At 38.6% G+C, this 26493-nt stretch overlaps 1 protein-coding gene across 2 annotated transcripts in view; it reads right to left on the reverse strand.

Annotated features, from left to right (window-relative positions):
* The window catches only part of RAB3GAP2 (RAB3 GTPase activating non-catalytic protein subunit 2), a 156340-nt gene that overhangs the window by 5372 nt on the left and 124475 nt on the right, over nt 1-26493 (reverse strand). The window contains exons 22-31 of one of the 2 annotated variants that reach the window (XM_058275231.1): nt 16751-16856; nt 15965-16125; nt 14546-14774; nt 12508-12681; nt 12301-12407; nt 9170-9236; nt 7384-7454; nt 4729-4764; nt 3397-3471; nt 2883-3101 (exon numbers count right to left, since the gene is read on the reverse strand). In XM_058275231.1, the coding sequence (XP_058131214.1) occupies nt 2883-3101; nt 3397-3471; nt 4729-4764; nt 7384-7454; nt 9170-9236; nt 12301-12407; nt 12508-12681; nt 14546-14774; nt 15965-16125; nt 16751-16856 (1245 nt within the window). Of the gene's footprint in view, nt 1-2882; nt 3102-3396; nt 3472-4728; nt 4765-7383; nt 7455-9169; nt 9237-12300; nt 12414-12507; nt 12682-14545; nt 14775-15964; nt 16126-16750; nt 16857-26493 lie in introns of both variants that reach the window. The other variant, XM_058275230.1, reaches the window with a different exon arrangement.

Raw genomic sequence — 26493 nt, forward strand, 5'->3', positions numbered from 1 at the left:
ATAGCGTGTACTCAGAATCCCTTTAAAAACACCTTTTGTTTTAACACCTTGTTTATGAAAAGAGATGTGTACCTAAAGAGCCAAAACAGAGGAACAGAAAATAGGATTTCAGAAGTTCCTTGGTAAGGTAACAGAGAAAAGAACACCTGCCTTTAGGCTGAAGACCCGGGTGCCAATCCCAGACGTACCACGTCCAACCAGGTTTTCTTGGGCAAATAACTCCACCATTGTGGGTTACTTCATTTGCTAATACACTTTCTAGCCATCTTTGATTCTAGGTAATCTAGTGTGCCTCTAGTGATGAGAAACACCATACTTCTGAGGGCAACCCACTGAACATTTTTCCATGCACTCTCATTTCCAACTGGCAGTCTTAGATCTAAGGATCCTTTCCAGGTGAGGGGGTGTGGGTGTGTGTGCGTGCGTGCGTGTGTGGGTGTGCACACGCTGAGTACATAGGTAACAGGACCTGCCATCTATGATTAACTGTGGCGGATACTGCAACAGTTGTGCTCAACTCCACGCTGAGCACATCATTTAACCCTCAGAACACCACCATGAGGCAGACATTAGAATTGTCTCCACTTTCTGAGAGTGAGGAAACAGAGACTAAGGGAAAGGAAAACTGAACCACACTACCTCTTTTTCTGCATATATGAGAGTCATTCAGCTGTCTCAGGTCATTTCAACATGATAAAGGGTTGAGAGTAATACCACCGTTTTGATTGTCCAGTTTTGGATGTGTTCTGGTTTCAAAGTCCCTTTTTGAGGGGGTTATCGAGTGAGGCACTTAATTTTGGTTTTTCCTTTTTTTAAAGCTTTAAAGCATCATTTCCTTTTTCAATCTCAAATGAAAGGGAAAGATAATTCATTCCAAATTATAAGTATAAACATGTTTAATGTTATTTTATTCAGGAAGATTAAACATTTATCATCAGACTTCTAGTCTTTCAAAAGTAAACTACTGGGATCTATATTTAAACACTGCTTTTTAGAAATAAACTTTACACATGTATTATTTCTGCTTAGGTATACCGTCAAACTCAACACACCCAAACTCTTTCTAAATGGGCTTCCTTGCAAATGGCATGCCCAGTCTCCCAAGCTTGAAATTGGATTTAATTTTAACCATTTCCACCTCCTTCAGTTCTATACGCAGACTGTCCCAAGGTTACCAATTCCTCAAAATACCTTCATGATTTCTCTCATACCCCCAAGTCCAGGACCTCACCAAATCCTGACAAAGTTTCCCTAACTCTGTCTCCTCCCGTCTATTCTGCACATTGCTTCCAAGCAGTTCTTCTTAACCTCTCAGGTGTAAATACGTTAAATATTTATTGGGCTATTATGTGACAAGGCACATAGGCATGGGAAGACAGTTAAGAGGTGGTAAGCTCAGTGTCAATGGAAGTCCATAAAAGGTCCTCAAGAGGAGATGGCACTTGAGAGTGATCCCTGAAAGATAAATAGGAGCCAGCCACACCAGATGGTTGCCTGTGCAAATGCAATAACAAATGAAGACAAGAGGTGATAAGGTTGGAATGATGAAGTGTGGCTGTGGAAGAAGCCACCTTTCCCAGCTCCATGTCTCCACGTGGCGGGATGCTCAGTTAGCCTCCTGCTGCAGCTCTCGCTCCCCTCTCCCCCACGGCTCCCTTGGCTGTTTGCTGGTTGTTTTTGCCTGTTGTCTGCTTGTCTTCTTTAGGAGGCCCCAGGAACAGAACCAGGACCTCCCATGTGGGAGGCGGGTGCCCAACTGCCTGAACCACATCCACTCCCTCCCTCACTCTTCCACAGATGGATGGGTGGACTTGGGAGAAGGAGTTGAGCATACTCAACTCAGCTGCTTCCTTTCCCTGTTTAGGGAGACAGTCTTCCCACATGGAGCATCTTGGCCACTGTACGGCCAGGTCCTTGGAGACAGTTGTGCCTGTGCTTTAGTGTGCAGGTTGCTATTATAAGGGTGAAATAATTAGCCTACTTGTGCACAATCCTGAGTGGTTTTTCCAACCTAGCTTTTATCAGTTACAAAGCTAAGTCATAAAGGTGACATTTTAATCTCCAACTGTCTGAATCGTATGTTTCTCATTTGGAATCGGAGTGGGGTATGTATTGATGCTCTCTCGTAACCATCTTTCCATGTTCTGCTAACAAGTCTGAACTTCATCTTGCAGGGGAGCCGAAGTCTTAGGCATGGAACTAGTATTAGATCTGTGTTCTGGGAAGACAGCTCTTGTGGCATGGGAGGCCTGAACTGAAGGTATGATGATAGACAGGAATGGACAGATACAATTCTAAGGAAGAGTGTACAACTTGCTACTTGTACAGGAATGACAGTTGGGCCTGAAGTAGCAAACTGAGCCAGATAACTTCAAGATTTCTAGTTTGGGACACTGCACAAACGATGACATCACTAATCAAATAACCTAGATAGGGAATGCAGGAGGAATAGCAAATTTACATCAGAGGCAGGGCTGGGTGAGAGTATGGAGACAATATTTTCAATATGCAGTGTTCAAATCCTATAGAACATTTAAAGAAATATTCAATAGGAATAATTCAGATATTCAACTGGAATTATAAGCATCAGGTCTAGAAATAGGTAAGAGGGAGGAAATAATCTGTCCAGGAATTACAAGTAGAGTGAGAAAGATGGACAGCTGAGTGCAAAACTCTAGGGAAGACCGATATTCACGGGGGAATCAGAGACAGAAGAAGAAGGCATGAGCAGAGGCTCTGGTGGAGAAGAAGGAACAGAGAACTCTACAGTGGACAATCCCACGCAAGGCACGAAGAGCACCGAACACCTTGCCGTAAAGTAAGAAGCGCATGCCGGCGACAGCTGCAACGCCAAGTGAGTTGTGGCATCGCCAGGCGCTCACCTTACTGTCAAACAGCGACAGTGGCTTCACGGCCTTCAGCGCGAACCTCGTGACGGCGTACAGGACGGCGCACAGGACGGAGTGGTGCTCCACCAGCGGGTAGTGGATGTGCTTCTGCTCGAGGGCCAGCTCCACTATGGAGACCGGGCCTTCGACTGACAGCCAAACCTCCTCAGTGTCCAGGGCCGGCACCTGCATTTCGTCCCTGCTGACATCTGCCTGAGGGTTTTGAGAATGGACGACAGTATTCAGAATGGGAGAAGCAGCAGCCTGGGAATTTCCTAATGAATTTACCGAGAGCAAAGCAAAAACTCATGTTTTCCCAACAGTTTAATTAAAACACACAAGTCTAACTCATCTATTAAGAAATAGTACTACTTCTGAGGCTAAGTCAAAATTCACAAATGAATAAATGAAAAACATTCTCTTCCTGTAGTCCTTTCTTAAGTCCAATGGTTTCCAGAATATTCAATGTTTTAGGGAGCAGTTTGGAAAGAAAAGACACCTCTTTTACCTCCATTAACGTCTGAAGAAGATTCAAGCACGAACCAAGGAAAGATGTCACTGCTGTGTCACTCATCCCCACATCCTGTTTTTAAAAAGGAAATATTAGCCCCTACAGCAAAAATTATGTACCTACTATCAGAAAAACCAAAAACAACATGCCTGTTCAACTGACGTTTTACACAGGCTTGAATTTGAAAGTGAAGGCATTAGAGTATTTTAATTCTTTTCCTTAGATTCTTTAAACACAACCAATCTAAAATTAGGCTTTATAAAAAGCGGTAGGACCATCGACTTCTAAAATGAGTGCTCTCTGTATACTATAAAGGCCCAGTCCTCACCATGGATCGTGGCATGCCTGGGATCACTGTCTACCCTGCTGAGATGTTCGAAGTCAAACTGCCGTAGAACACATACTAGAGTTCAACCAGAAAAAGTCTAATAACTCGCGGCCTGGTCTGGTTCCAAAGGGTCTCTTAGAGCCTGCACAAAAACCAGGATAAACCCAGTCTAAGCAGTGCGTCGGCATCCCCACGCCTTGAGCTCTAAACACCAGGTTCATGCTGCAGGCAAGACCGCCCCAGTCAGGGCTCTTCAGAGGACCACTGAGGGGCCACTGTAGTAGCAGACAATCTTCTTCAACCAGCAGCCAGAAATCCCTCACCCCCAAGTAAATACTTCAGCATATGTACATCTACACACACACACGTATGTGCATATAGCATACATCTATCACTATAGCCATACAAGGGCACAGCAGGAAGAATTTTTCAACAGTGGTGGGACTGAGGGCCTATAGCTGCTGTGTGCCAACATCTGTGTGTCCCAACATTTGTTAAGATATCTGCAGTGAGAACATTTCAAAGTTCTGAGTAAATATTAGCACTACTAATCACTGGCTTCAAATACATGGCCTGGAATACTATTTAAGACTAATGCCTTATCCATGCAATGGTTAATTACACATAGGTAGGTCAAATGTACTACTCCTGTGTATCTGCTCCAGTTTGATGGTTCTATGTGAAACATTATAAATATTTAATCCAAGCAGCGCAAAAATCTGTAGCAATGGTTGCGTGTTATCCTCCTGTTCACAGTCCAAAATTGAACATATTTTATGAAAAGATAGTTTAAGCATACTATCTGACAATCTGGAAAAGTAAATTAAAAGTGATCATAGTTCATGACTGGTTTCCTTAATATAGTATTCTCTTTTCATTCTTCTTATCTCCTGATATGCCATCGAAATGGCAGAAGGCAAAGTTCACCTTGGCAGTTAATAAGGTACTACGGAAAATGCAGGACTAACATTTATGCTTCTAATCAAGGGAGATTCACTTACCCTTCTGCATAATCTATCCTTCGGTGATTTTCCAACCTAAGACAAAAGGGCACAAAATGCTGTAATATTTAGTAATTTAAATAAAAAGACATTACTATGGTACAGGAAGTAAAAAGTAACCAAACTTAAAAATGATTGCAGCTACAAAAAATGTGGCAACCTTTCACCAATTAACTTTTGGTTCTACTCATTTTTAACACAATGCAATTATTTTTGTGGTAGAACTATAAATCCATCAGGAAGGGGAGAGTTGTTTTAAAATACTTTGGGTTCATGAATAATCCCTTTCAGAAATAAATGAGGTATTTTAAACTACTAAAACAAAAAAAAAAGCTTTTCTAAAATTGTGGTCCTTACTCTGTACAAATAACTGTGTTACCCTGAAACCCGGAACCATACTCGAGTTACTCATTAAAGAGCAGCTAGCAATTCTGCCTGCTGATAAACACACAACGATAGGTGTACATGGTAGGGAAGAAAGAAAAACAATCTAAAGTAGACAGGGGGGGGTGGGGTTGAATGGGACCTCACATATATATTTTCAATGTAATATTATTACAAAGTCAATAAAAAATAAAAAAATTAAAAAAAAAAAAAAAAAATAAAGTAGACAGGAATGATATTCCTAGACCAGGAAATACACTGATTTTGTAGATTCAATAAGTACTTACGATTCTAGTCTACATGTCTACGTTATACAGGGTAATAAATTGGAGATAAAAGTTCTGCTTCCAAACATCTACTCAACTGGACAAGAAACTCAGAGGAGACAGTGGCAGTTGAACTTATGTAAGGGGCCCCAGTACACAAGACTCAACACCTTGTTACCTCTTGCTAAAATTACTGCTACAGCCTTTAAACAACCAAGTTCAGCCCACCCCAATTCCAACATATTTCACATTATAGGAGAATCATTTTCTAAAATGCAAATCTGACCTTATCATTCCTCTGATTAAAACTGCCCCAAGATCTTCAAGGTACAATCACACCTGCCACTGACTGAGCCCTTTTCCATGGGTCAGGTCCCATGCTAAGCAATCAACATGTTTGATTAGAAAATCCATAGCTTGCAGAGGGAATTATTCATGTTCCACTTGCCTCTCCTTCCATAGCCTACGCTCTAGCCATACTAAACTTACAGTTCTCTTAGCCCAAAAAGCTGTCTCATATTTCCAGGACTTTTTGTTGGAACATGTTTCTTCTCTCCTTTTCACTGGTTTACAGGTACTCATCCTCCAAGATTCAGCTGAGAGTCTACCTTGTCTTATTATTTACTTCCTCTTCTGTCCTCCAATAATACCCTGTTACCTATCTGTCTCTTAGACTGTGAATTCTTTGAGGACATAAACTGTGAGTTTTATCACTGAAGCCACAGAACCTAGCACAATCCTTGGCACATAAGAGTTATATATTACAATAAATATTTACTGAATGAATGATCATAAACCATCTGCCTCCTAATCCAAGATTGCTTTCACCCAAATCCAAATTTTTGTGAGGATGAAATGTGACAGTAGATAAACTGTGAAACTGTAAACAGTAACATACATGTAAGATATATTTTATTATCATTCTCTTAAAAGATTGGCAGTTAGAGGTAACCTAGAATAGGAGGATAATATCATAATGGCTAAAAGGACTGAATTTCATGAAAGAACCATTAAAGTGGGCAAGGAGGATGAACACAATAAGAATGGTTTAACTAGAAAAACTTTGGCAGTGACCTCAAAGAAAGTGTTTCAATCATGGGGAGCAGTAGCCTAAAGTGGGTCTGAGCTGTTGGGCTACTCATGATTTAGGACAGATGTGCACAGTACATTTAAAAGAATCTGTGGTCATTATGGTGGTAGTGCTAACTGATATTCACTTAACTAATCTGCCAGATTAACGGACATTCTCCATTGGCCTGTCAATCATAATGACCAGTGTCCCAGTCACTTTGGTTAAGGCTAGGAGGCTACTTTTCAGTGAACCTGCAGATTCTGCTCCCACGAGTTGAATGCTATCCTTAAATGCTGTATTAGTTCTCAAATCTGCTCGTGCTGGTTGTGTACATCATCCTATTCTGTAACTGAATTAGATAACTGATGAACTATGAATGAGAAAGAAAGGGAGTTAGCTGTAGGAATGCTACATTGAATGGAGGAGAGTAACTAAATTCTAGGTCTATTATAGGAGATAAAAAGACAACAACTACAAAGATTAGGGGACAGTTATAAAAATCTAAAGATTTTGTACTTAGACTGCATTACAACTTTAAAGAAATCATAGACAACACATTATGGGTAAGGTTTATGTAAAAAAAAACAACCAAGTATAACTCTGGTAGGTCTACAAAGAAAAGAACTTGGTCCTATGTCCAATGATCACTGCATAAATGTACGTTTATACATTTTAATTGAAAATAAATGCAAATTCCTACTTCAATCAGCCACCAGAATACGTAGCTTTCTTCCTGAGGATTGAGGGCATTTCTTCACGTCATACAGGTGCTAGCCACCAGCACTAGGAGTTACTTTGAACATCAGTAAAATTATCAAATTTTAAAAGAAGTCTAATGAAGTCGAGTGTGAAAAACCATCTTAACATTAGTCAATTAATTAAGAGAACCAAATAATTAAGAAGTCAGTAAATGAAATTTGAAAATTACCTTACCTTATCCATCAAGTATGTAGCAGCAGAAAACCTTTTAACTAAGAATGTATTCCACATCATCAATGCAATGCCTTGGTAGTGAGCAGAAATTAAAGTAATGAATAGCAGGCTTATGAATTTTCATTTTCATCATATATAACAAATTACTGTCTTCCTCAAGTTTATAAAAATGCATGGGTATTTATGTAGATACCATTACTCACTTCTTAGGAAGTATTTATAAAATTAATGAAACTTTTATCTTTAATAAAAGTGAGAACTGGGTGGCTTAAGAGGATATTCAAAAAAAGCAAACAAACAAGAGCAACAAAATTTTAAAAATAAAATAAAATAAAACCATGATATTATCAAGCATTGGTGAGGATGCAGAGCAGCTAGAACTCTCACATATCACTGACAGGATAATAATTGGTAAAACCTCTACAAAAACGATTTAGTGTCTATTAAAGCTAAATATGTATCTACCCTCTTACCCAGCAATTCTCCTGCTGGGTACGTACTCAAGAGAAATGATTACAAAAGATATGTACAAGATTGTTGAGAACAGCTTTATTCATCATAGCTAAAACACTAGATTCATCAATAGATGTTTTTCACATGTAACCACCCAAACTAAAGCAAAGTACAAAACATTTATTATAGATATGCTATACCATGACTAACATAAAAGTGAAAAAAAAAAAAAAGGTCAGGTTATATATAATTACAGTCAGTAAATCGTGGCATTAAACAAAAACTTCTGGAACAGCTGTCACTGAGGCAGCATCAACACAGCACTTCACATGCTGTTATCATCATTCACAAAACAGTCTGTGTATGAGTCAGTTCTTTCAAAGACTGTCAAAAGCCAGAAATCTTACTCAACATACAAATGGATAAAGATCTAACTTTAAGAAGTACTAACCAGAAATCAATATGTAGTTTTAATTTTATCAATAAGGAGAGAATGATCTAGAAACCATATTTTCCAAACCAGTCACTTTAAAGTCTTTATTTTCCCTCAGAAGAATGAAAGCTCTAAGAGATGAATATATAAAATAATTTTCAAATGAGACATTTTGTCATTTCTCCAATTTGACTTCATATTGCAAAATGGTGATAAAGGTGTTACAGATGTTACAGGAGAAGAAAAATAAGTAGCTTCCCTGGAATTTATCACATAGAAATAAAGGTGATACCTCTTCTTACAAAGCCCAGCACCTTCTCTTACCACTCAATACCGGTAATCACTACCCTAGTACTGATCTCCTCACTTAATTCTTACAATAACTTATCCACTAAATAGAACCAGCAACCTGCCCACAATTCCTCTACAATTTGTAACATTTTTTCAAGGAAACATCAGCAGTTCCTGTGGTATGGCAGTCAACAGAAAATTTCACATTATTAAAGGTAGCACAAGGTTGTGCCTAGTATAATCTTGGCTTCTGGAGTCCTAACTTTTTCATGAGGAATTACAATCCTGAGAAGCCCATCCCTCTTTTCTTATCTACCTGTGAACTAGGGAGAAAATCGATGACTCATGCCTAACATTCCTCTTACACGTAGGCATCATCAGCTTGGGGAACTGACGGGTGAGACCAGAAGTGACAGCACCACGCCGCCCCCTTTCTGGTCAGCATTTTTTCAAACAGTTAAAAAACAGCTTGTACTTTGTCTATAGCAATACGTGGCGAAGTGTTAGGTGATAGGAAATTTAACAGGATGTAATTTTAACTATGCTTACCTCTTTTGAATCCAACAAACATTCAAATTAAATGTTTGAGTTTAACATCTCTTTACTTACCATTCTGAACATGGGCATTAAGAATGTGCTTCAAGTGTTCTATTGACCTAACAAGAAAACGTGCTTCCTTACATAACAAGGAGAGAAAAGAAAGAAAAGAAGTATCATTTAGTAGGTGCTTCAAATACAAATGGAGACTTCTTACATAGGTCTCTAAATAAAGCTATCTCTACATAAAGCTACTTAGGAATGTTGTGAAAAAAACATGAAATTATTACATGATAAGTAATTTTCATTAAGACAACTTCAATAGCCCCTCTTAAATTTAGTTATCTATATAATGATTAATTTCTAAAACCTCCAGATCGTATAACCTCTCCTCTAGACTCAAAATCCTCCTAACTTTACAGGGATACATTAATGAACAAAAACAGACCCAAATCCTTACCCTCACTGAGCTTATATTCTAGTGAGGGAGCTAGAAAATAAACATAAGAATGAGAATTATATAGTACGCTAGCAATGAGTGCTAAAGAAAAAAAAATTCACTAGGGAAAGGAAATACGAAATACCAGAGGGGATGTTTGAAATTCAACTCTTTCTATAAACCCACAATTTCTCTAATAAATTAAAAAATATATATATATAGCATGTTAAACTGATGAACTAATCAAGATTTTTGCTAAGTAATTTTGTAGTCATGAACACAGATTAAATATATAAATTCTGCCAACACATGTTGGTAACAGAAATTCCCCAGAGGTGATTTCATTTGTTTTAAACCTAATAAAATTGTACGTATAAAAGGAAGCGTTGGAATGAGGGTTGGATATATGAATTTTAAAAAGAAAGAAAAGGAAAGAAAAAAGAAAAGAAAAGAAAAAAGAAAAGAAAAAAAGTAGTCACTTTGTTTTAAATGGACAATGAAAACACTAATCAAAATATCAGGCACCATGCATCCATATTCTCTACAAACTGTAAACGAGATAGCTACGACTACAAGCCTCATTTAATTTTAAGAGAAAATTAAGATACAAAGGGTTCATAAATGTTTTAAAGGTCATACAGATAATAAAAAGCCTGTGTCCACTGGGCACAGTTACCTTTATAAATGGTTTATAAATGAATGTTGTAAAACTGAGCTTTTTAACAGCAAGAAGATAGTATTTCAATATTAAAGGGCAACAATAGGGGATAGTAGGAGGAATGGGATTTTTCCAAAGAACACGTTCTAAGATTGACTGAGGTGATGACACCACAACTCTGATGAAAATGAGAGCCACTGGGTGTGCACTCTGAATGGACTGTACAAAGCCTGGGACTGTGGAACAGGGAGTCCAGGGGTGGAAGATGGACTGTGGTTAACAGGACAAACATGAGAACGTTTCCTCCTGAATGATAACAAATATATAACACTAATATAGGATGTTAATAATTGGGTGGGTTGAGGGGAAAATTCACCAAATGTATAATAAGTATGGGTTATAGTCAGTATTCATATTTTGATGATGCTCTTTCATATTATGTAACAAATGTTTCTCAATAATGCAAGGTGCTGGTGATGGGGAGATGTACAGGAGCCCCATATGATGATATGCATGTTTGTTTTGTAAAGTCACAAATTTCACGATATACTGTCTATGTGTATTCATGTATGAATGATATACTTCAATAAAATTTTATTTAAATAACCTGAGCTTTCTATTTATATATCACCTTCTAATATTTGAACTTGGAATTTATTCATTCAGATTTTAGAAATTATGATTTCCTCATTCTAGTCCTAAAGTTCTTTTCTCATGTAGGGGAAATATCTCATGTGAATAGAGAGTCTAAATATGATTACCACCCAGTCTTTAGAATGTCAACCAAAGGGGATAATTTGAAGTGCTTCAAGAGGATTCCCTGTCCTAAAACTACATTTTGGTCACAGTTTAATTGATCAGAATCCTTTTCTTTGTTTAAAGCACTTGCTTTTTTAAAGTCTTCCTTTAACATGTTCGTAATTACATAGTGAAGACAAACATTTCTGGGGGAGAGGAAAGAAAAATATAGTTAGTGTGAATTAGTTCATCAGCCAGATTTTTCTACAAGAGTACAACCCGATATAAGGACAATGAATTTTTATTTGTGAGGAATATATTATCACTGCACTGACTAGGAAGGCCTAAGGACTGTACTGGCAAATAGGAATATCCATCGCATCCTTTTATATCTCATACAATGTAACCCACCCATCTATTAAATGTAACCAGCTATCTGCTCATAATTTCTCAACAAGTTACACTGTTTTTTCAAGGAGACATCAGCAGTTTCTGTGGTATGGCAGCCAATAGAAAACATTCACTATTAAGAGAAGCACAAAGTAGTGCCTAGTATAGTCTTGGCTATATCTTACTTGATCCTGGTTTCAATAAAAAAGGGTGGGGGGAAGAAAAAATAACTGGTTCAGAGATCAGATGATCAGACCACAGCCTTGCCAGCACTTCCCTGGGACTAAGCCCAGGTCTCCAGCCTCCACACAGGACCCTCCACCCTGCACTGCTTACAGGCTGGGACAGCCCTGGGGAGAGAGGATGGTTACCCAGCATGCAGAAAATGATGCCCAGCAGAGTGGAGAGGGCAGCAAGGCTGCCCTATACTAGATTCAGCCTTGCACACAACAGTTGTCTTGAATGGCCTTCTTAGACGAAAATGAAAGAACTGTGAAAAATACAGATGTATCTGAACAATCACAAATTTGGCAGACTTCAGGATCTTTACTCTGTCATTTATCATGATGACTGGAATATTAAGAATTTTCTATTAAGTAGTTGCCATCTCATGCAGGAACTCAGAGTGAAATAAAATATATACTTATCACCATGACCTCACAAGAGAGCAGGGCAAAGTTCATTGGCTTCAGATACAGAGAAACTAAGCTTAACTCTTGGCCCAACTACTTACTCAGCAAGGAGCTCTTTGGCAGGTAAATTAATTTCTCTGCACCCTAGTTTTCTCTTCTCAAGAGTGGGGATAATAATGGTAACTATACTTCATTAGTGCACTGTGAGGATTGTAAGAAACAATGTATGAACACAGCCTAGCACGGCTTCTAGCACAGTGTTTGTGAGTTACGTGATGAAACGGTCCACATTCATGTAGCGTGAGCACAGAAGCAGAATTAGCATGAAAGAGAAGGAGAATCTTACCTCTGGATCTTTATTCCACTGAACAACGTACTCCCAACAGCAATGTGCGTGCAGCACGTCTAGCTCAAGGCTACAAGGAAACTGTTCATAGGCTAAATGCAGCAAGTCTGAAACTCAGAAGACATTTGTAACATGTTACTCTTTCCTTGAAAAATCAACTACATGTCGCCACTCTATATTTCATAGTCCTCACTACTTTTGTATTACCTGGTATGGTTCCTAAGTCCATCTCCATCTCTGCCACTTCAGTGAAAGCTCTGTTAATACCTTCTTTGGGTTCATCTGGGTTTTCTACATCTCTTTCTTTATCAACCAATTTTAATACTTCAGGGCTTATGTCTCGTTTAAAAACCCACTTGGCTACACTGTCTGCAATGCCACCTATAGTTTGGAGACAAGAAAGAAAATGAAATTTGCGACACATAAGCAGTAGTGTTTGCCAAAGAGAGCCAATATGGTACAATGCCCTGCATTTTCTTATGAAAAGATCGGCATGCCACTTTCTGCTTTGAGCCTGAAGGCGAACCCCCCAATTCTGCAGTATTACCTTCTCCCACCTAACTTATGAAAGCAAGTGGTGTAACTGGTATCTAAAGGCATCATATTTTTCTTAAACAATACTAGGTAAATATAAATGCATATATATATATACACCTGTGTACCAATACCTTCTATGCCCACAAATACAAAAGAGACTTTACCTGATGCAGGATGAAGGAATGAACACATCTTTAAATAACTTTTATTTAAAATATAAGTGAAAACAGAGTGATTAGAACTGAACTTGTCTAGGCTTCTTAGAGCAATATAATTTAACTTTCAACAACTAACTTGCATATAAGGAATATTTATCAGCAATTTAGCCACAACTAATTAATAAAACATGATGCTATACCATGTTTCAGTTATCACTATAAATGCAAATATTTAAATTGTTACTTTAAAAATTATACATTCTTCTATAATTTACCAAAACACTGTCTTGACCATGACTCAAATGCCTTCAACTCTGATTCAAATAAAATCTTTTTCACATAAAGAATGCTTCACAGTAAACTCAGAATTATTAGTGGAAATAAACATGGGCAGTGTGCTGGGTGATCTAATTTCTTATGTTTGGCTTTCAAATCAATTGATATCTTTCATTCCAGAATTAAGCCCCTGGTTATATTTGCTTAGGTTAATATTAAAATGGTCTCCCTGCATTTCACCAGGTGGCAACAGGGAGTGGAGTGAGCTTTCAGTTAAAAAATTGTCACAAGTCAAAAAAACGGAGAAAACAAGTGAACTAAATAAAAATCCATAAACACCCGAATAAACCCAGAAATACCGTCCTTCCAGTATTAAATGCCTAATACACTTGCTGATATGAACAGTGAGCACACAGAGATAATTAAAAATTTAAGATTCTTACGGTCCTGCAAGATAAAAAAGCATAAGAGCCTAAATCATTCCAGGACTGCAGAAAGTGATGCATCAGAAAAGAGTTAAAAAATTCTGTGGAAAACTTGCAGTCAGTGGATCACAAAAGATTTCTGGAAGAGGCAGTATTGGAGCGGGGTCTGGAAAGATGAGTTAGATTTAGAGCTCATGAGTGGGAGAGGTGGGGAAAGTGAAGAGTGCCAGCTCAGGTCCAAAGACAGGAAATCACACAGATACTTATTTGAACTAAAATCCAGCAAGCCAGAAAGAAATGGCAAAAATGGGTTGGATTCAAAGTCAAAAGTTCTTGGAAAGCAAGTTCAAGAGGTTATACAAAACTTACCGATGACTCCAAAGAACTTGGATTAAAGGGAACAGCTATCGATATTTATGGTATTAAAAACTTTAAATGAGAAATTTTTAAAAATATTTTTAATTCATTTAAAAACAAAAATAAATCTATTAATGTTAATGTTTTATGAAAATAACACTATTTCCCAAAGCAAAAAAAAAAAAAAAAAAAATTGACTGTGTAGAGTAGAATTGCTTAACACTTGCAAATCTCAAAAAGGGAGGACCCTGAGGCCCTCTGACCATTCTTTGAAAACTGCTATTTATTTTCTAAGGCAGGAGGGAGTAGGTGGGCTTTCAAAATTGACAGGAACAGACTTTGAAAAGATTAACTGAGAAGTCGTACATACTGGGTTATTATTATTTTTTAACTTGAGTATATTTTCTCTTCCCTATTCTTTTAGTCATTTCTATAAAACAAACCCATAATATAAAAACACAGATGCAAATGCTCAAAACAGCTTCCAGTTACCTTTTCCTCCTTCTAATAACTTTTTAACAGAAAGCCTTGGGAGTGGCTCAGCCTTCAGCGACGACGCTGTGGACGCTCGAGGGCGCGCTCGGCTGTGCAGGAGAGTCTGCAGTATGAGACAGTCCTCCAGCTGTTTCAGCAGAAGCTTCCAGTACTCAGTGTCAAGAGAAAGGGCCTCCCAGGAATCAGTGAGGCCCTCTAAATCAGCGCCCGGAACTGTCTGGGAAAACTAATGGAAAATGCACTGGTGATTTTTAGCAAAGATTGTGAACTGACCTTAACTTGAACAAATTTTTCATTTGAAAACTGATGGATAATCAGCACACATCACACAGAAACACGCAGGTGATCTTTCACAGATATTACTATGTGGCTGGATGACACGAGGGTCACAAGTAGACTGGAGACTGGCAATTATGACGGTGTTCAGGAGTTTAAAAAGAATCCTGTTTATGTATCTTTTTTTTTAAAAAAGATAATTTTAAAAAAGAAAAAAAATCAATGTTTGCTATATTATTGGTTTTCTTTATTATATGTGGGAGGCATGTAAAGAGAATTTCATAAAATATTTTTAATAGTGAAAAAAAAAAAAAAAGAGTTGTGCAGTAATGCCCCGATTCAACCAATGCACGCTTTAAAAGTTTTCTGGGCCATTCTTGACAAGGGCTCCAGCCTTTTCTATCATTTCCAATGAGGTTACTGGTAATTCTTCAGAATGTACTCACCGACTTAAAAAAACACGTCTGAAATTTCCTCTACTCTCCAACATCATAAACATCAAAAGCTAGTAATATTAAATTTAGCAATAAACTACTGTGAATGACAAGGTTACATGAATCTCCATAGACCTACTTGGAACGTGCATCCAATTTAATACAATGTCCCCCCAGAAAAACATGATTTAATCCACCGTTAGATATAAAGGATGTTAGTCATTTTAAAATAAGTTTGTGTCCTCAAGAGAAAAGAGAAAACACAAAATAAAAGGTCAATAGGAAACTTTCATTTGAGTTATTCAAAGCTATGTGTTCAAAAACCTATTTATAAAAGGGAGGTAAATACAATTGTAGAATTTCAGAGCTAGAGGAACCTGAGAAGTAGCAGAGTCTAATCCTAACATCTTTTAGATGAAACTGAAACCAGGACACTCATTTTAAAGGGACTCACCACAAATCACCCCAATTTGAATACCTTTTTCATAACCCATATGGCAACTGCTAAATTCAAATCTTCATGCTATGTGAATAAACAAATTAAGGGCTGCCCTCTCCACCCCTCAAAAACAATTAAGAACCTGCTGGACCTACATTTCAGGTTCTAAAGGTTCCCGGCACTGAAGACAATGCACCTCAGAACAGGGAAAGCAGCCTGTCAGCCGACCGACGGCTACCAGCCAAGGCTGCACCTTGGCCAACTTACTTTTTTCTCCGTCATGTTGTTTGATATCTGTGTGGCAACAGAATGCCCGACGTGCGCCGATAACAGCGCAGCGCCATTGTTCTCAGACTGAACACAAGCCGCGCGCATTTGCTGCCACCAAGGCGACACAGACTGCGAATCCCACGCCTCGTCGATGGCCACTACAGGGGCGGGCGGAAGAGAAACCCTCTCAGCTGGTCAGTTTTTCCTACCCAATCTCTCATGTTAAACATAAATGCCTGAAAGCTAAATTCCCCACTGATGTAATTTGATACACATAAATGCATTAGAAAATATAAAATCTATTTTATTCAGAACATTTATATATTCCATTTATTTACTAATCCTGTGTTAGTCATTCTGTTTCTCAATTTTAAATCCTTACTCAGAGTATCATCATTAGTGAAAACTTACTATTGAATATTTTAATATAAAAGACTACTGTTCTAACCATGCCAAAAAGAATAAGAAATGTAATATCACCACTAAAGGCCATTCAATTTGCCTCATCAGGCCATTCAATCTGCTCAAAAAACATTATTTTATGACACAAAATATAAACTTAATTTTCCTAGATTAACACATACTTCACATGCATTAAGAGCTTCCTATTAATACCTAAAAGAATCTCTATTGGGGAATGTTTTGCATGCTATAACCTCCTTTCGTCAAAAGAAATTATCCTCCCTCCTTGTTTTTCAGGTATTTCGAATACTATTTACGTTTCCTCAGGCAGTAGCATAAATCCCTGAGAACGCTGATCTACAATATACGCCAGCATCTTACCTTTCATCTTGCTCAGGAGAGACAGCATTGCATGAAGACAGCAGATAGACTGTGGTTTATCCAAAATATCTTTTTCTTTGGAAAGCCAAACACTCAGGAGCAGAGACTGAAATCAAATTTAAATCTTTTTCAGTCTAAAACAATGTTTAACATAAACAAAATCTTGCGCTTCTCAAGAGATCCCATGTACATATATGAATGACTGGAAAATAAGTGGTTGCTTATTACGTCATGAGATGTGAGGGGCTGAGCGAGGCACCTGTCTATGAAGAGATTCCCTGTGATGTGTCAGAGCTAACTCCTGCCGTTTCCCTCCTTTCTCTGGTTAAGCTCTGCCCTCCCACTGAGCCCTCTGTAAAGCGCAGGCTGCCAGAAAGGAGGCCGTCGGCGTGGCGTGGATCTGCCCAGCCCAGCTGGGTGCTACTCAGCTGCGGGTTCTGCTGGAAGAAAGGGCACCTCGTCTAGGGCTATGATCTTGCCCTGGCTTGGCTATAAAAAGTTGTACGGAGTTGGCAGTGAGGAACAAGTATGCTAAACTACCAAATGCCATTTTTTAAGCCAACAATAAGTCATGAAAATCAAATTTTAAACAAGAATACTCATCCTAATTCAGCGGGGCCATACCTTAAACTGGAGTAACTCATCATCCTGTAAGTGAACTTTAGGATGCCTGTGAACCAGCATACCTACTGAAATCTGAAACAGTTTTAAGATGTATAAAAGGTAATTCTGAGACAGTGAAAATTTAATGGCCTGGTTTCTGGGAAAGACCTGGATTGCATATAATACTGCAGGACCTTTGTGTGAGTACAGCTCTAAAGTAAAAGGCTGTCAGCTTAAATGTAAATTCAAATTATTTTCAAACATTGAGTAAAAAAACTGAGGGTAAAGGGCTGAAGAAAAATAAGGTAAAGGTAATTAATTTGAGTACCATATAAGACCAGGAGCTATGATAAATACTTGCCATGTCTATCATCTCATTTGATTCTAACAACCTCTGTGGAGGATAATTATCCAGATTTTACAAATGATGAGACAAGCTCATAAAAGAAAAGTAACTTGCCAAGCACCATCCAGTCATAAGTCAGAACTAGACTTTAAACCTAGGTCTGCCTTTCTCTAACACACATATACTCTCTCTCTTTTAAAAATTTCTACATATATTACATACACAATTACATATGCATTTATAGATGTATATAATTTTACACCTGTAAAATCAATAATAAACACAGACATTTTTAACATGAATTCTTCAACCTTCCATGTGTCTCCCCAGGACAACCCTTTTCTATCTCATTCCAATCAGAAACCTTTTTTTCTTACAATAAAATATGTCCTTCCATATCTTCCCCATGCTTATAAAATAACATTAACATGGACAAAAAATTCTAATGGCTATTTACAGCTTACCACACATGCATTGTTAATGGTTTATATGTGTAGACATATGTAGAGGATATGTGTGGGGTGTGAGGGATCACTGTTTCACAAAACTGGGATCAAATTATACTACATTCATTCCACTTGTCATATACCACTCTGTTTAGCCTATAAATGTGACTAACTTTACTGTTTACCAGGTTTATTGTCTCTCTTCTGGATTTCTTTACCCCACACAGCACTGCTCTTTGTTATCATTAATAGGCTGAAAGAACAGGTTGCCAGAAGCAGACTTGGCCCAGTGGTTAGGGCGTCCGTCTACCACATGGGAGGTCCGCGGTTCAAACCCCGGGCCTCCTTGACCCGTGTGGAGCTGGCCCATGCGCAGTGCTGATGCGCGCAAGGAGTGCCCTGTCACGCAGGGGTGTCCCCCATGTAGGGGAATCCCACACGCAAGGAGTGCGCCCCATAAGGAGAGCCGCCCAGCGCAAAAGAAAGTGCAGCCTGCCCAGGAATGGTGCCACACACACACAGAGAGCTGACACAACAAGATGACGCAACAAAAAGAAACACAGATTCTCGTGCCGGTGACAACAGCAGAAGCAGACAAAGAAGAACACACAGCAAATAGACACAGAGAACAGATAACTGGGGCGGGGGAGAAGGGGAGAGAAATAAATATAATAAATATATCTTAAAAAAAAAAAAAAAAAAAGAACAGGTTGCCTGCAGAGGTAACAGTGACATTCCATGCTCATCTGGAAATAACGGTCTCACTGGGATGTGTGTGTGCATATGCACGTGTGCTGTGAAGAAAATCAGAGGGAAATGCAGAGGAAGATGGAATCTATTTTATCTTTTAGACTGTCAGGTTGCCATCTGTGGTGGCTTGGAGTTATGCACCCCAGAAAAACACGTTCTTAATCTTAATCCATTCCTGCCGGCGTGAACCCACCATAAATAGCTCTGGATGAGGTTACTTCAGTTATAGTTACGGTGTGGCCCAACTGAATCAGAATGAGTCTTAATCCTGTTAGTGGGGTTCTTTATAAGCAGAATGAAATTCAGACATACAGAGAGAAAGCCACAAGGAAAAGTCAGAAGTCCACAGAACTGAGAGAAGCCGGGAGAGCTGCAATGTGCCCTGCCATGTGACAGGAAAGCCAGGGAGCAGGGGTCGCCAGCGCCAGCCCCAGGACACCAGTCTGCTGGAAGAAAGCGTCATCTTCATTATGCCTTGATTTTGACTTTTGCTTCAAAACTGTGGGCCAATAAATTCCCATTGGTTACGCCAACACACTGCATGGTATTTGTTTCAGCAGCTAGGAAACTAAAACACCATTAAACTCGTTGATTAATTTTAGGCACAAAATAAACCATGAGGATTTACTCTTAGGAATACACCAGGTTTCTAAACATTCTAAAAGATTTAATGTCTCTAAAAGCTTGGTTCATGTCCCCAACAGAAAACCACAACCAAATTTCGAAAGTTTTATGAAGATTGGCAACCCAAAGGGTTATTTAAGTTTCAGGCAGCAAAACAAGCAAAATGCTATGCCTTGAGTGTGACTCCATACTGTGAACGTGACTGCTTTCTATCTAATCACTTGCCCAACCCATCAACACCTTTAGTAAATTCTGAAACAAATAACAAAGCCTACTGTGTGCTTAACTCTCCTTCCCTTTCACTCCCTAATTCAGAAGCCCTTTCTATCTCCCACCCAACCAGGTAACCTTTGTTTACAAACAAGGGTATGTGTCTTTATTTTGGTAAACTTTAAAAATTCCAAATAGGAACATTTTTGCTAATACATAGGAGATCAGTTTGGAATAGAAGACACCATTGGAGGGGCATTCAGAACATGATTTTAAAAACACTTATACTACATGGAAAGTTTTTTTTTTTAAACTTCAGGAAAAATTAAAGTGAAAGAAGAAAAAATAAAGATAGAAGAGAATACAGAGGTAAATTAAGCTATCACATAGAAACATGCACATGTACATATGGGTCAGGCGAAGATACTCCATAAAAGATAAGTAATTACCTCCATAACTAGTAAATATAAAATAAGATATCCTTTCAAAATATCATAGAAAAGAATGTTATTTTATTCATAATATGATTATTCCTATTAAGAAAACATATAATATGAATGTGAATTATGTTATTCCACATAAATATGTCGCATGTTGACTTATTACCAGATGATATCTGAAATATAGATGAAAATGAGAGGTCAAGGCTTACATACTTCCAGGCATTTTAAATTCACACCACATTTTAAGTTCTATGAGCATTGTAGTCTTTAAAGGGTAGGACCTACCAAAATAATGAGTTCTATTTAGTTGAATGGTCCCCAAAACTTTTTTTTCCTTTAATGAAAAAGGTATTATTAACAGTTTCAAAACAAAGTTTAAGTAGGAAAATCTAAGCACATATAGATATAGATAGGAAAAGCTGCAGCCAAGAAAGGTTAAACACATTTCCACTGAACTACTAAAAACAGAGCATGGAAATAATAGACACCTTGAGAGGTTATTTAATTCCTTTGTTCTAATTCAGGCAATACCTAAGACTTCTTAAAATATGTACCTAAAAAAATGAAAACAGAAATCTCACGGGTTTGTCATGAACAAAATTTTTAGGAAATTGCCCTCATATAACGTAAACATCCTCAATGTTTTAATCATTCATTTAGTGTAAAGGATGGCAGCCAGAACATGAGGAAGCAGTTTGCCTTGCCTTTCCACACTCAAAGAAACTTATTTTTTTCAGTCTTTCAAATGGGTCTTATTTTTTAGTCTTTCCTGAACATTGGTGTCTGTTTCAAGTAATAACAGTTTAAACTTGATAAGATTTCACTGAAGAATAACGAAAAAGCTTTAAATGCTTTCAAAAAACTATCGGGGGGCATCGGATGTGGCTCAACTGATAGAGCGTCCGCCTAGCATTTAGGAGGTCAAGGGTTCAAACCCAGGGCCTTCTGGCCGTGTGGTGAGCTGGCCCACACGCAGTGCTGCCACATGCAAGGAGTGCCATGTCACGCAGGGGCATCCCTTGCATAGGGGAGCCCCACGCGCAAGAAGTGTGCCCTTCAAGGAGAGCTGCCCCATGCGAAAAAAGCACAGCCCGCCCAGGAGTGGTGCTGTACACACACAGAGCTGATGCAGCAATATTATGCAACAAAAAGAGACACAGATTCCTGGTGCTGCCAAGAATGCAAGTGGACACAGAAGAACACACAGCAAATGGACACAAGGGAGCAGACAACAGGGGGTGGGGGGGGACGGGAGAGAGAGAAAAAAAACTGTCAGGGGGAGCAGATGTGGCTCAAGCAGTTGAGCACCTGTCTCCTATACGGGAGATTACGGGTTCGGTTCCTGGTGCCTCCTAAAGACAAACAAGGAGCAGACAAAATGAGCATACAATGAGCAAAAACAACAAGCAAACAGACAAGGGAGCCATGGGGCAGGGAAAGGACCTGTCTTCTGTGAATTACACTAATATAGCAAAATAGTGACTTAAATATAAGTTTTGTTTAAAAAATCTTCAGGTAGAGTACATAATCTTTCTAAATTTAAAAGTTTATACAACCTAGCTCATAAACCAATATTTTTCATGAATATAATTTCAATAAAACTATCCTTTAAAATATTTCAGAATACAATCAATAGTTAGCATTTTGAATAGTGTTTTTATGAAGCTAATATTTTGCTAAAAGACCTATCATTTTTTAATCATGATTACTCTGCAATGCAAAAGAAGTTCCCAAGGTGGACTACCTAGGAATGTTCTGAGTGCATTAAGTTTCATTTCTTCTGATTGATGCAACCATAATGACGGAGCAGTCTTTTTAAAAAAGCTTGTTTAATTCTAAGGCATTTTTTAAAACGAGAAGTTCTCTCTTCTCTCTTCATTCATAACTATTAATTATATGCTTTAAGTGAAAATGTTTCCTTACTTATTTCTTCCTTTTCCTAGGCACTCATAGCAGAATTTTAAAAAACAAACTGATGAACAGCACTGAGCTACTGATATAATACTTAAAAAGGGAGACTCAGCTGCAAAACATTTATCTGGGAAAAGCAAAGGAAAAGAGAACAGCACTTGGAATGTGTGAAATAGTCTCAGATGATGTTTTCAGAAAGAATTTATTTCAAAATTATAACTCATTATAGGTTTCCAGTTGACCAAGGTGTAACAGTTTGATATGGTTTATGAACTCCAAAAATAGATACTGGATTATGTTTGTAAACTGGTCTGTATCTGGGTGTGATTAAATTATGATTAGGGCTTTGACTGAGCGATGTTAGTATGATGTTGAGCCCCCACCCACCTAGGGGACAGGGACTCACTGATAAAACTAAAAGGCAGAGCAGAGGAGTTAGCTGGAGTTTTGATGTTGAAGTTTTGATGCTGGAGTTTTGAGCTGCAGCCCAGGAAAAAGCACACAGAGGAGCAGAGCACCTGAGCCCAGAGTGAATCAAGCCCTAGGGAGAGAGGAACCCAAGAAGCTTGAACCCTGACAAGTCAGCAGCTCCAACACGAGGCAACAGATTCTGGTGAGGGAAGTAGCTTATGCCTTATGGCCTTGTGACTGTAAGCTTCTACCCCAAACAAATATCCTTTAAAAAACCAACAGATTTCTGGTATTTTGCATCAGCACCTCTTTGACTGACTAATACACAAGGTGAGTGTGATATGCTCCAGGATTCTGTTCCCCAACAGATTCTTCGAACAATTAGCAAAAACTGGCAGAGCCCTCTCTCTCAGCACTCCAGAAAACAGGTGTAGAGCTGTAGTAACTGGGAGAGTGCCTAACTGAGAAAATGTGACTTTAAAATGGAAGGAGCTGCTCTTGGCACCTTCGCTGAACCCTCCTCCTCCCGACGCAGCTGGGTGTGGGGACAGTCCCACTTGTGCTGTGGGTCCCTGGCCCTGTTCCAGAGGGAAAGGAGTAACCCCTATGACACTGGGGCACATGCATATCTCTGCCATTATTTCTGATGGCAGCTTGGAAGACTGACCAGGACACCCATCTCTGTTACACTGTTCTAGACCTTGCCCTGCACTCGGAAGCAGCTTGCAGAAAGCTAGATCAGTGTAAGAAACAATCAAATTAAAGGGGCTTCAACGCATTAAGTCATATAATAGAACACCCTGAAGGGGAAAACTCTTTCATGGGGAGGAGAGAGGGCATGTGGATCCCTATACAGGGGGACGTCCTAAGGCCATGAGCTCTAGCCCAGCACATGAAGCAAACTCAGAGAAGACTGGAGAGGATCCCGCACTTAGGTCTTGGGCAGAGCTTCTTGGTAGGAAAGCTAAGCTCTGAAGGAAAGCACCAGGCAACACAGAATCAATTTGAAAACTGTGAATGGTGCTTTTTGCATTGGCTTGTCTGTTTGTGTTAGCTCCTGGCAGTCAAGGAAATCTCTGTCATTATTACTATCTGCATTACTTAAGGAACAGCCAGCTCAGGGAGTTAACACATTAAAATATTAAAATGTGCAGTATGCAACAAAATATTACAAGACAAAGAAGCAGGACATGATGGCCCAGCCAAAAGAACAAGATAAAACGTTTGAAACCATCAAAAAAGACACCAGACTTGACATATCAAAGACTTTTAAAAAATGATCTTAAAAGTGCTCAAAGAGCTAAAAGGAAATGCAAATAAAAAGTAAAGCATAATGATTAATGGGAAAAAAAAGAATCTCAGAAAAGAGAAATTATAAAAAAAGGAACCAAATACCAATACTGGTGTTGAAGACCACAATAACTAATATTAAAAGAGGAGTTCAAAAGCCAGATAGCTTCAATGCTGGATTTTACTAAATAATCTAATAACATCAATCCTGCTCAAACTCCTCCAAAAAAACTGAAGAAGAGAGAACATTTCATAATTCATTCTATGAGATTGGCATTACCCTAACCCAAAACCAGATGAAAAGTATCATAAGAGAGGACTTCCAGGAAGGTAGTGTTAGAGTAAGTTGGCAGGGCTCAACTCTTATAAAAATAACAGAAGAAGGGCAAAAAACTGTCTGAGGGAGCTGCTCTGGGAATCTGCAGACCAGCTGAGTGCTGCACATCATCCAGAACAGAGAGGGACATAGAGACAGAGGCCAAAACGAAAAGTGTGAGTTCCTTACCCCACAGCTGGGAAAGGCACCCACTCCTTACCCTCAAGGCAAACAGTCTCGGTAAAACCAATGGCTCACTGAGGCCAGCTGGGAGGGGAATGGAGGTCTTACACCCTGGGAAGGAGGGTGCCATGGAGGGCAGAGAATGGTTTCTCTTCAGTGAATGTGGCCAGCAGAGTCCACTTTGAATCTTGGCCCTACCCAGCCCAGCAAGTGGAGAGAGAGACACCTCTGGGGAATGATTCCCCTAAGAGTGCCACCAGTTGGCAGGTCAGGAAACTGCAAGAAGCAAAAAGGTTTTTTGGAGTCTCTCGTGTCCCGGCCCCATTGGATCTGTTCTGTGACATATTAGCGGATCCTTGGCCCTGTGCTGATGATTTAAGCTTTATAATTTTAAAGATTTAGAGTAAGTTGAACCAAAAATCAAAGAAGAACAAAACCACCAGGCAAGAGATAAGTTAACCATCAGAGTAAATACACCAACATAATCAGATGGCTAGACATCAACAAAAAATTAAAAGCCATACTAAGAAATAGGAAGAGATGGTCCAGTCAAAGGAAGAAACCAAAAATCCTGGTGAGACACAGGATTTAAGACAACTAATTGATGATATTCATACAAATCTCCTAAATCAACTCAGGGACTTGAATAAAAAAATGATTAATGAGATAAAGGATATTAAGCCAACACTGGACGAGCGTAAAGAACAATTTGAAAATCTGCAAAGAAACAGAGCTTATGGGAATGAAAGACACAATGGATGAAATAAAAAATACATTAAAGGCATATAATACCAGATGTGAATTGCAGAGAGCAAAATTAGTGAATTAGAAGACAGAGCATCTGAACATGAAAAGACAAGAGAACAGAAAGAGAAAAGAATGCAAAAAAAAATTGAACATGGTCTCAGGGAACTGAATAACAACACAAAATACACAAACATACATGTTGTATGAGTCCCAGAAGAAGGGAATGGAAAAAGGGCAGAAAGAATATTTGAGAGAATAAGGACCCAAAACTTCCCAACCCTTATGACATACATATCAATATTCAAGAAGGACAACGCACCCCTAACAGAATAAATCCGAATGGATCTGCTCTGAGACACCTATTATTCAGAATGCAAATGCCAAAGATAAGAAAGAATTCTGAAAGCAGAAAGAGAAACAAAAGCATCACATAACAAGGGATGTTCTAAGTGTCTATCATCAGAAACCACGGAGGCGAGAAGACTGTGGCATGATATATTTAAGGTAATGAAAGAGAAAAACTGCCAGCCAAGGATTCTTTATCGGGCAAAACTTCAAAAATAAGGGTGAACTCAAAGTCCTCACAGACAAGTAAAAACCAAAAGAATATGGTATCAAAAGACTGAATTTACAGGACATACTTAAAGACATGGGTGAGAGACTTGAAGAGCACTGAAATGAAGATTTTAGTAAGAGTAACTAAAAGGGTAAAAAGACAGACAATAGTAAAAGATGAAAATGGAAAGCCAAAGGGTAAAAAGGATGAAGTATGCCTTTATAGTAATAACAATGACCAATAATGGAATTACCTCCACAATCAAAAGACAAAGGCTGGCAGAATGGATTAAAAAACATACAAGACATCTATATGCTGTCTATAAGAGACTCACCTAAGACACAAGGATACAATTATGCTGAAAGTGAAAGGTTGGAAAAAGATACGCTATGCAAATAGTTAACAAAAAAGAGCTGGAGTAGCAATACTAATATCAGACAAAATAGATTTTAAATGCAAAACTGTTATAAGAGATAAAGATCATTATATATTAATAAAAGGGGAAATTCACCAAGAAGAAATACAACCATAAACATTTATGCACCTAACCCAGGTGCCCCAAAATACATGAGGCACACACTGGCAAAACTCAAGGTAGAAAGAGATGCCTCTACAATAATAGCTGGAGATGTCAATACCACTCTCATCATTGGATAGAACATCTGGCCAGAGGATAAGGAAACAGAGAGCTTGGATAATATGATAAATGAATGAGACCTAATAGATATATATAGAGCCTTATACCTGGAAATGGCTTCTCAAGTGCTCAAGTATCCTTCTCTAAGATAGCCCATATGTTGGCTCAAATGACAGGTCTCAATAAATTTTAAAACACTGAAATTATACAAATCACTTTGAACATAATGGAATGAAGGTGGGAAACAGTAATAGGGGGAAAAAAGGAAAA

The sequence above is a fragment of the Dasypus novemcinctus genome, chromosome 13, assembly GCF_030445035.2.
Source record: "Dasypus novemcinctus isolate mDasNov1 chromosome 13, mDasNov1.1.hap2, whole genome shotgun sequence".
NCBI lineage: Eukaryota > Metazoa > Chordata > Mammalia > Cingulata > Dasypodidae > Dasypus > Dasypus novemcinctus.